The sequence below is a fragment of the Apaloderma vittatum genome, unplaced genomic scaffold (assembly GCF_000703405.1).
Source record: "Apaloderma vittatum isolate BGI_N311 unplaced genomic scaffold, ASM70340v1 scaffold28296, whole genome shotgun sequence".
NCBI lineage: Eukaryota > Metazoa > Chordata > Aves > Trogoniformes > Trogonidae > Apaloderma > Apaloderma vittatum.
The window spans coordinates 423-10,698 of record NW_009723776.1 but is presented as its reverse complement, the minus strand read 5'-3'; the positions used below and the strand labels follow the sequence as shown (position 1 = coordinate 10,698).

General features: G+C 54.7%; 1 protein-coding gene across 1 annotated transcript; it reads left to right on the top strand.

Annotated features, from left to right (window-relative positions):
- The first annotated feature begins 1,624 nt into the window (after positions 1–1,624).
- DVL3 (dishevelled segment polarity protein 3) lies at positions 1,625–9,147 on the top strand. Its single transcript, XM_009872255.1, has 13 exons — positions 1,625–1,740; positions 2,088–2,194; positions 2,795–2,930; positions 3,194–3,287; positions 3,703–3,772; positions 4,111–4,250; positions 4,448–4,524; positions 5,283–5,350; positions 5,884–6,033; positions 6,859–6,990; positions 7,248–7,415; positions 8,031–8,243; positions 8,530–9,147. Exons 1-13 carry the CDS (start codon positions 1,694–1,696, stop codon positions 8,952–8,954), a joined length of 1,827 nt encoding a protein of 608 aa, XP_009870557.1. The 5' UTR covers positions 1,625–1,693; the 3' UTR covers positions 8,955–9,147.
- The last annotated feature ends 1,129 nt before the right edge of the window (positions 9,148–10,276 follow it).

Here is a 10,276-nt window from a genome sequence, read left to right as displayed (position 1 = left end):
CCTTCTAACCCCCAACATTCTGTGATTCTGTCTCAGAGGTGGGCCGAGCAGAGTTGTGTTTCAGCAGTGGTGCTGGGAAGTGCTCAAGACCTGTGTGATCGGGCTGTGCCTCAGCACCTGTGTTAGCATCTGCTTCTGCCTCCATGCAGATGTCGTCCCTTCACTAGCAAGCAGCAGAGCTTTTACAGAACGTTTACACTGAGCATTGTGGTCTGGGCAGCAGCTGTCAGCTCCTTTCCAGCCCATATTTTGTTATCTTTCTGTCCTGATCCACAGTGGGGCATCCTTTACCTCTCTTAGTTCAGACCTCTCCTGTGATGACTTGGTAGCTGGTTCAAGTACACAGGCTGAGACTTGACCCCTGTCCAGATCTCGCCACCTCCCTGGACTGGCTCCAGGCTGACCCAAAGCCTGTTTTGTCTGGGGTGGATCAACGTGCTGGGCCTGTGATCCCTCCCTGACACTGGGAGAGAGCCAGCCCCACTGCTTGCCCATGCCTTGCAGGGGACAGGCATGGGGCAGACATAAAAGGCACACTAGAAGGTCTTTAAATGTGGAAACTAATCTTTCACTTGCTCACAAGCTCTAGCCTGCCCCTGGGGACTCACTCGCTGGCCAAGGGGAGGCTCCTTTCTGAGCTCTGTCACCTCTGCTCTGGGAAGTCCCTGAATTTGTCCCTTGTGAGGAAAAGGCTTTTTCTCACTTTTCTGCCTGGTCATATTGGGATTAGCCCTCTCAGTGCAGCTTGAAAGTCAGGAGAGCGCAAATCTGGGTAGGGAGTGGTGTTGGGGGAACCACTTTCCATTGAGCTCATTTGAGCTGTCTTAGTTTCATCCCACTGACGAGCCTGTTTCTCTTGGGAGAGGCTCTACCTCATTCCCTGAGCCCTGAAATTGGTGGTTTGTCTTGGAGCTGGAGGCACAGATGTAGGTGTGCCTGTGCTGCCCCAAAGCATGGCTGATATATATATGAGTTCCTGGGGTTTGACCCTTTCTTAAATTTCTGCACTGAGGAAACTGTTGAGCCTCCCAAAGATTAACTGGAGGTTGTGCCCAAGTTAATTACCTGGGCTCAACCTGAGAGTGTGGAAGACAGAAAAAGAGCATGCTGGAGTCTGTTTCAAAGCCAGCATCAGCCCTGAGCTCGGTATCACCCAGCTCCCATGGAGTGGGAAAGTGAAAGTCCTGCTGGATCCCACAGCTTGAAGAGGCTGTTAAAATTGAGAAAAGGAATGACTGGCAGCTGCCTCTTCTCCTGTAAGAACTGGGGGAATCCACGCCTTGCTACAGGACATGTGCTGAAGGTTATCTGAGTGTAAAACTGGAGCAGTGTGGGTGTGCGGGTGATGTCAGTCTCCATGCAGGGCTGTCAGCCACCTCGGCTTCACCGCTGGGTCAGGAATTCCTGAGCCACAAATAGCCGGCGTCTGGGAAGGTGTTGAGGGGGAATGCTGCTACATGCTTGGCCTATTTCATACCCACTTCTGGGCATCTGCTGTCGTCTGCCGTCAGAGATGAGATCTGGGGCCAAGCAGGCTTTTGGCCAGCTCATTTGGCCACTCTTGTAAACGTTTTCCCGGTGCCTCAGCCATTTCATTCTCTGTCCCTCGTACCTCCAGCTGGTGTCTGCAGAGGGCTCCCATTCAGATGCTGGCTCGGTCTGTGCTGATAACCAAACAGAGCTGCCACCCTCCATGGAGCGCACAGGAGGAATTGGAGACTCCAGGCCCCCCTCTTTCCAGTAAGTTCCCTGGACGATTATGCTGACTTCCAAGAGACCCACAGTGATTTTGCTGGAAATCCAGACCAGGGGCTGGGACACTCCTACTCAAATTGGCAGGGATCGCAGCCAGCCAGAAGGGAGGAGGATGGGGCTGGGAGCAGATTTGAAGCAGAGCTGCATTACTCAGCAAGCAAGGGCACGCTGAAAATAGTGCAGAAGAGTTGGCAAAGAGCTTGCACAGCTTCCCCCAGTCTTTTGCCCTGCACTCATGGATGTGCTGTGCTTGTTCCCACTTCTCTCCTCTTGTCCTTCAAGAAGGAGACAGCTGATGGCTGGACACATTTATTCCTTTTATCTCCTCACAGCCCTAACACGGGGGGTAGTCGGGAAAACCTCGACAATGAGACAGAGACAGACTCGGTGGTGTCGTCGCAAAGGGAACGACCTCGTCGGAAAGATGGGCCTGAGCATGGTAAGCATTGGTAACGTGGCAGGAGCTCTGCTGGGCATAGCTGGGGCACAGTGTGGGCTCCAGATCCAGACATGAGGCAGAGGCAGCTCTGTCTGCTCTGCAGAACCTTGCCAGCTCAGAAGGGCTTTTTGGTGGTCTGGGACCTTAGCCTCATGTTGGAGGCAGGAACTAGTCCCTGCGTTGCATCAGAGCTTGGTGACAAGACCTCTGGGGGGAGAGATGGTGTCTGCTATAGAAGCTTCAAGAGCAGGAGCAAAAGGCAGGAGTGCTCCAGTCTTTCTTAGTTGAAAAGCAGAGTGCTGTAACCTTGGCAGTCCTTGCTGCTGCTTGGTTTGCCGAGAAACCAGCTGCAACAGTCTTCCATGGTTTTAGCAGAGTTGCTAGTAGCCCATCAGCCTCTTCCTCATCCTCTAGTGGGGTAGAAGAAGCATAGAAGATCCATAGAAAATGGATCTGATACCATGGTGGATTCAGAGCCGGCCAGGTGGGGTTGCCTGATGGCCAGATTAAATCTGAAAAGGTTGTTGTGAGCCCTGCGTGGTCGTAGGAGGTGTTTACCTGTGGCCTGTCTGCAGCATACTGAGCTTTGTCTTTCTGCAGCACCCAGGGTGAATGGTACGGTGAAGGGAGAGCGGCGCCGAGACCTGGGCGGGTACGAGAGCTCCTCCACGCTCATGAGCAGTGAGCTGGAGACCACCAGCTTCTTCGATTCAGATGAAGATGACTCCACCAGCAGGTAGGAAAGCTGAGGTCCTGAAGGAACCTCTTCCCTCCCAGCACAGAGAGGTGCCTTTGCACAGTAACACTGCGCTCTGGGGTCCTTGCTCAGACCTGCCTCTCACTCGAGTCTCACCAGCAGCCCCCTCTGCTATTGTCTGTCCCCCAAGTACATGCTTTGCCCCTGCAGTCCTCTCTTCCCTGTACTATTTCTGAGGCTCACTCGCAGCCAGAGCCACCACCCTGGCAGCAGAATAGCTGACTCTTACTTTTTGCCTCTAGGTTTAGCAGTTCAACAGAGCAAAGCAGTGCTTCCCGTCTCATGAGGAGGCACAAGCGACGCCGGCGGAAACAGAAGGCTCCACGCATTGAGCGGGTACCCAGGGGCTGGGTGTCCTGGGAGGGGCAATGCAAGGCAAGGTGGGCTGCCTGGTGGATCCTCTCCACTCAGTGCTCCAGGGCTGAGCAGGGATTTGGCTGGTTTTGCTGTGGGCATAGCTGGGAATAGGTAGTGTCCAAGTTCTGAGACTTCATAAAGTGCTGTAAACCTTTCCCAAGACCCTGTAGCCTCAAGAGCTGGGATCACAGACCTCCTTGTCCTGGCTGTAGAGAGGTCGTGAGGGCTATGGCTGAGGCCCTCTGGCTCTGCAGAGCTCCCAGCATAAGGCTGGACTTGTGGGTGGTGGCTGTGGTGCCACAGGGAGTGGCAAGGAGCACAAGTGGGGAGGGAGCTGGGGCTGGGAATGTTAGGAAGGCACAGGAGGACATCTCATGTTTCACTTGTGTTGCAGTCATCGTCCTTCAGCAGCATCACAGACTCTACCATGTCCCTGAATATCATCACAGTCACGCTGAACATGGGTGAGTGGGGCTGTGCATGGAGCCTGCTGTCCTTCCAGAGCGATACGGGGTGGCAGAGAGGGAACTGGGGAGGGGGCAAAGAGAGAGGAGTGAGGAAGAGGAGTGAGCCAGAGCGGGAGCTGGGGAGGGGGCAAAGAAGAAGGAGTGAGGAGATAGATTCTGTAGAAAAGTGGCTCGTCTTGAAGCACTGGTCTCTCAAGAGTTTCTTTTTGTCTCAGAGCATGTCTCTGGGACAGGGGTGCAAGCGACCATCATTAGCACGTAGTTTGTCTGAGGTTAGGGCTGCTTGTGCCTACTGCTTTTTGGTGTCTTAGTTCTTTCTATTTCCATCCCTGCAGAGAAATACAACTTTCTGGGCATTTCTATTGTGGGACAGAGCAATGAGCGTGGAGATGGAGGCATTTACATTGGCTCTATCATGAAGGGTGGCGCTGTGGCAGCTGATGGCAGGATTGAGCCAGGAGACATGCTCTTGCAGGTACTTCACGCCCACATACCTCCATCTTTGGGCCTGGGAAAGCAGTAAGAAAAGACCCAGAAGCCTCCCTGTGCACTTTGGCAGGCTAAACCCAGGAAGCTGCGCTTGGAAGAGCGAAGCTGAGTCACTGCTGAGCCAAGTGGGAAGCTCAGCCTCTGGTCACTTCTCTGGGATTCACCTCTTTGCATTGTTTGCAGGTAAATGACATCAACTTTGAGAACATGAGCAACGATGATGCTGTGCGGGTGCTGAGGGAGATTGTGCACAAGCCGGGGTGAGTACTTGGGTTCTTCCTTACCCTCATGGGCAGCCGTACGGTGGGTGTGCGCTCTTCAGTCATGGCTTCCAGCCACTTTGCCAGTGGCTCTGCAGAAGCTCAGAACTTATGTTTTTTGTATTGATTTGATTCATAGAATCATAGAATCAGCATAAAATGTGTTGTGCTGAAAGGGACCTTTAAAGGTCATCTAGTCCAACCTCCCTGCAGTGAGCAGGGACACCTTTAACTAGATCAGGTTGCTCAGAGCCTCATCAGCCCTGACCTTGAATGTCTCCAGGGATGGGGCCTCCACCACCTCTCTGGGCAACCTGTGCCAGTGTTTCACCACCCTCATAGTAAAGAACTTCTTCCTAACGTCTAATCTAAATCTACCCTGCTCTAGTGTAAAACCATCGCCCCTTGTCCTGTTGCTACACGCCGTTGTGAACAGTCCCTCGCCACCTTTCCTCTAGGGCCCCTATAAGGGTTTTCGTGTCCAAAGCAAGAAGTGCAGCCAACAGACTGATGGTGAATTGGGGTCTGTAGCCCTTTTTTTTGTGGGCATGCTGTGTCATAAGGGTCACAGGCAACCTTCAGCAGGGTCACGTCGTTTTGTCCATGCCACTGAGGAAATCTGTAGCTGGAGGAGGGCAAGGGCATTTCACCGGCAGCTTCTCCCTGTTTGGCAGGAGAGAGCCAGCATACAGCACCCACCCACCACGCAGGCATTTGTGCCGCTGAGGTCTTGTTCTAACTCTTGCTGTTTGTTGCAGGCCCATCACCCTGACGGTGGCCAAGTGCTGGGACCCCAGCCCCCGGGGCTGCTTCTCGTTACCCAGGAGTAAGTGGATAGCTGACCCACCCTTAACGCTGGTGCCCAGCTCATGTGAGAGCCCTGCCTTAAGCACTTACTTGGCTGTTGTCTTGTTCCTCCCCTGTGTGTGTTGACTCCACGCGGCACTGAATTGGGATTTGATGGGGTTTCAGCTCTCCTCTTAGGAGGCTGCTATGTGCTATTCCCAGGCCAAAATGCCCATGAGCCCAGCCCTCCTTCCCACATCACGCTGGGGACGCGTTTCACTGGGGCAGGGGGGTCACTTGCTCGGGGCGCCAGAGGAAAGAGAAACCCCTCCTTGAGCCATAGGGGGATCTCTCCCTCTGCACCTCTCCTGCTGACCCTCCCTTTCTTCTTTCTCTCCCAGTTGCTCCCCAGCGGATCTGGGCTGGGCCAGACTCTCCATGCTCCGATCCGGGTGAGTCCCGGCAGATACTGGGGATGGAATGGGCTGCGCTGAGTCCCTGTCCCTCCCCAGAGGTTGATTTGATGAGGGGATAATTTCATATAGCTACTGACTGACTCTTTCTTCAATGCAGGTGAGCCCATCCGGCCCATCGACCCGGCAGCCTGGGTGTCTCACACAGCAGCGATGACTGGCACCTACCCAGCGTACGGTATGAGTCCATCCATGAGCACAATCACTTCCACCAGCTCCTCCATCACCAGCTCCATCCCAGAGACTGAACGTAAGTCCTTGTGCCTCCGTGCTCCACCCGCTGCACGGCTTCGTCGCCTTCACTGTGCTGTAAAGGGAGCAATACATCTGCCTGGGCACAGCTGGGGTGGGTGAGGTCCTTGCCAAGGGACTAACAGGGAGGCAGCTCTCACTGGGCGGGCACTTGGATCAGTGGGAGTTCTGACTGGGTGAATTAATACCACATTTTTCCACCTTCTACATAAGGAGAGTAGAGGAGCCTGGGTGCAGTCTAGGAGCTGTGGCAGGTGCAGAGGAAAGGCTCAGAGCAGTCAAGGGTTACCGTGTGAGAGTCCTGGACCAGAGGAATTCAGCTTGTGCCTGGACCAGTTGCCTTCCCAGACAGCAGATAGGGCAGGGTGGGAGCAAAGCGTCTTACAGTGGGGCAGGGTCCTGCTGAGCACAGGGCCCTTTTGGTTGCTTTCTGAGGTTTTTTTATGTGATTCTAGTCTACAGACCCCTGAAGCAAGGGTCTGGAGAGCCAGGGCAAAAAGTCAGGAATTCGTTGTAAGTTTGTGAGGAGCAGAGAATTCCCTTGCTGGGCTGCCTGAGCTCAGTAGGCAGCTTCTGGATCTCAGCTGCTTGGGACTGCCTGGAAGGAAGAAGACTCTAGCCTGGGTTTTGAACAAGAGGAAATGGCTGATGCCTGAAAGATAACATCGGAAGACTGGAAAGGGGATTACACAGCATACGCCCCAATGCTGTCTGCAGTGTATTGTTCCCTGGCCCATTCCTCCTGCGTGTGATGCTTCCGTGCGGCCATGTTGACTTTTCTGTCCTCTCTCATTCTGCCTCCCTTCCTTCATCCACACCGCAGGCCTCGATGACTTCCACCTGTCCATCCACAGCGACATGGCCACCATTGTTAAAGCCATGGCCTCACCAGAGTCAGGCCTGGAGGTGCGTGACCGCATGTGGCTGAAGATCACCATCCCCAATGCCTTCATTGGTAAGAGACTGTGCTGCCTGCAGCAGAGGCAGGGACTTGGGAAACTGGTGGCCTATTTTCCAAGCAGATGCCCAAAGGAGCATCTCTGTCACCATAAACTAACTGTTGACCAGTCCAGAGTCACAAATTGAACCTTTGGCTCTGCAGTTCCTTTTCACCTTTTGACTTGCTTTGTCTTGGCTCCGGTGTGGCTCACTGTCTCAGGGGCCGCTGTCTTCCTCACTCTCGTTATATTTAACTCTGATGTTTGTTGGCAGGTTCAGATGTGGTGGATTGGCTCTATCACCATGTGGAGGGCTTTACAGACCGTCGTGAATCTCGTAAATATGCCAGCAATCTGCTGAAGGCTGGCTACATCCGACATACCGTGAACAAGATCACCTTCTCCGAGCAGTGCTATTACATCTTCGGGGACCTCTGTGGAAGTACGACACTTGGCGTGGGTGGGAGGGAGAGGATGGAGGGAGGTTGAGGTCCTGTAGAGCCCTACTAATGCCGTGGGGACGTAGCTACAGCCACTGCCATCAGGCTGGGCCCGTTTTTCTATGGTTAGAGAGTGATGAAGAATATCCCAGCTGCCTTGTCATGCTGCCGGGGTGGGGAAGTTGGAAGCAGCATTGACAGTGTCACCTATATGGAATCTTTTCTTCTGGGCAGCTGTAGCAGAGTCTTAGACTTTACTGACTTGGTCTCCAGGCTCTGAACTTCAAGTGCTGGCAAGGAGTTGGTGCTCAGACAACTGCGTTCTGCTCAAATAAGAAGGATGGGGGAAGTAACTGGCAGGGTGAGCTGTAGCTCTGATGTGGTCCTTCCCAACCAAGCTGGTCTCTGGTTTAGAGTGGCAGCTCGAACTCGCATAGCCTGGCAGTTGTCCAGCCAGGAAGAACAAATGGTTGCATTGACTAGCAAGGAGAGTGCCAGCTTCTTGGATCTGCTTGTATAACCCATCCTTGTCCATCAGCAAGGGTGAGCAGGAAGCTGCTTCATCACACATAGTTGTCTTTCCTCCTGGCCTAACCTCCTTCTCTGCTTTCTTGCAGACATGGCTAATCTTTCTCTTCACGATCACGATGGCTCCAGTGGTGCCTCCGATCAGGACACTTTGGCCCCACTCCCCCACCCAGGAGCTGCACCCTGGCCTATGGCTTTCCCATATCAGTATCCACCACCTCATCCATACAACCCCCACCCCGGCTTCCCTGACCCAGGCTACGGCTATGGAGGGGGCAGTGCAGGCAGCCAGCACAGTGAAGGTGAGTGAAGAGAACTAAAATATGCCTGTGGGTGGGCAGATGCCCCCTTCAGAACAGGGAAGCAGCAGGAAGAGGCTGCTTAGGCAAGGCCTTGTGTGTGTGGAGAGTGAGGGAAAAGCCACCTCAGAAGGGTTGTGGGACTCAGAGCTGAAAGGAGACCGCGCATATGGACTGTGCTGGTGGATGGCTCTGCTGCAGTGTTGTGTAGTCCTCTCAGCTAGAGGAGCATCCTTTTGTCCCAGCTTTGTCTGAGCTGTCACCTAACCTTGCCTCGTACGCTTCGCAGGGAGCCGGAGCAGCGGTTCCAATCGCAGCGGCAGCGAGAGGAGAAAGGAAAGAGAGAAAACCGGCGAGTCCAAGTCAGGCGGCAGCGGGAGTGAGTCGGACCACACCACGAGGAGCAGCATGCGGCGCGAGCGCGCAGCCAGCGAGCGCTCAGTGCCGGCCAGCCAGCACAGCCAGCGCAGCCAGCACTCCCTGGCTCACAGCATCCGCAGCCACCACAGCCAGCAGTCGTACGGGCCACCCGGCCTTCCCCCTCTCTTCAGCCCCCCCATGTTGCTGATGCCTCCACCGCCTTCAGCCATGGGGCCCCCCGGGGCACCACCGGGCCGTGATCTGGCCTCTGTGCCCCCCGAACTGACAGCCAGTAGACAGTCCTTCCGAATGGCCATGGGCAACCCCAGTGAGTTCTTTGTGGATGTAATGTGAAGCGCCCGTCCTTTGTCTGTCTGCTGCCCCTCCTTCCCCCCTCCATCCCCGTCGTTTGTCTCCTAGGACCAGCCCTGGCTTCACTCCTTGTTTTTTTGGTTTTTTTTTTAATTTTTTTGTTTGTTTTGGTTTTTTTTGTCTTGATAACGAAAAGAAAAAAGGGAAAAAAATAATAAATGGAACTAAACCTTGATTCTAATCCCTGCTCGAGCGGGGTGGACGGGCCTGACAGGCCTGCTGGGTGCTGCCAGCCCATCCCGCCACCAGACTTGTGTATTGCCGATGGTAATTCCCTCCTGCTGTCCTCTCTAACCCCATTAATCCGCACCCGTCCCAGCGCCCTGTGCTGCTTGCCCGTGTGTTGCTGCTGCCTCGGTCCTTCCACCCTAAATATCTCTTCTTTCTTTTCACCCTTTTGTGTTTCTTCTATCAAGCAGCAAAGAATTACGGGGTGTTTGACTTTCTCTGAGCCTGCCGCCCCTGGGGGGGAGAGCTGGAGCATGGCGTGGCCCGACTGGAGGACACGGAGCTCCACGGGCGCTGGGCATGCCCGGCGCTGAAGATGGCTTCTTTCCTTCCCCCTTGCGGAAGACACCCTGCCCTTTGCGCAGCCCTGAGAGGGGAGCAGGGACCAGCTTTATATATGTGTTTTAAATCCCGTTGTAGTTGCCTTTTGGCTAATGCATGAATGTTCCAGGGCTTCAGTGCCTCTGGGGAGTGGAGAGATGCTGCCACTTCCCTCTTACCTCCCTCCTCTTGGCCGTGCATTGGGCCAGGTTTGAGCCTGGCACTGCCCCATGGCAGGACCCTCCTTCACCTTGCCTGGGCCGTGAGTCTCAGGACAGGGCTATACCTCTGCATTCAGCCTGGAGCAGTGATGGGTGCCTGCACACAATTTTGCATGATTGGGAGCCCTGCACCTGCCCTTGGGTACTCGGCAGAGGGGGATGGCAGGATTTAAAGGCAGAGTTCAGCTCCCTCCATCCTGCTCTTTGCCCTCCCACCTGCGACACGCTACTGCCTGTCCCGTTTGTCAGGGCTGTCCTGTGCTTGGGGCTGGTGGTGGCAGCTGTGGCCTTTTACCCTCTGCTGTCGTGCTGCTGCTCATCTGTCGTGACATCTTCAAAGGCCTGGACAGAGTTAGAGAGGGAAGGCGCAGCTGCTTCTCTGTCAACGGTTTGCGGAAGCATGGGAGGTCTGCTGTATTTGGAGGGCACAAATCTGCCTCCCTCTCTGCCCAGCGCCCCGAGCACTGCTGGCCTGGCTGCCAGGAGGGATGAGGCTCTAGGATGGAGCTGGAGCAGCCCCGCAGGCCGGGAATG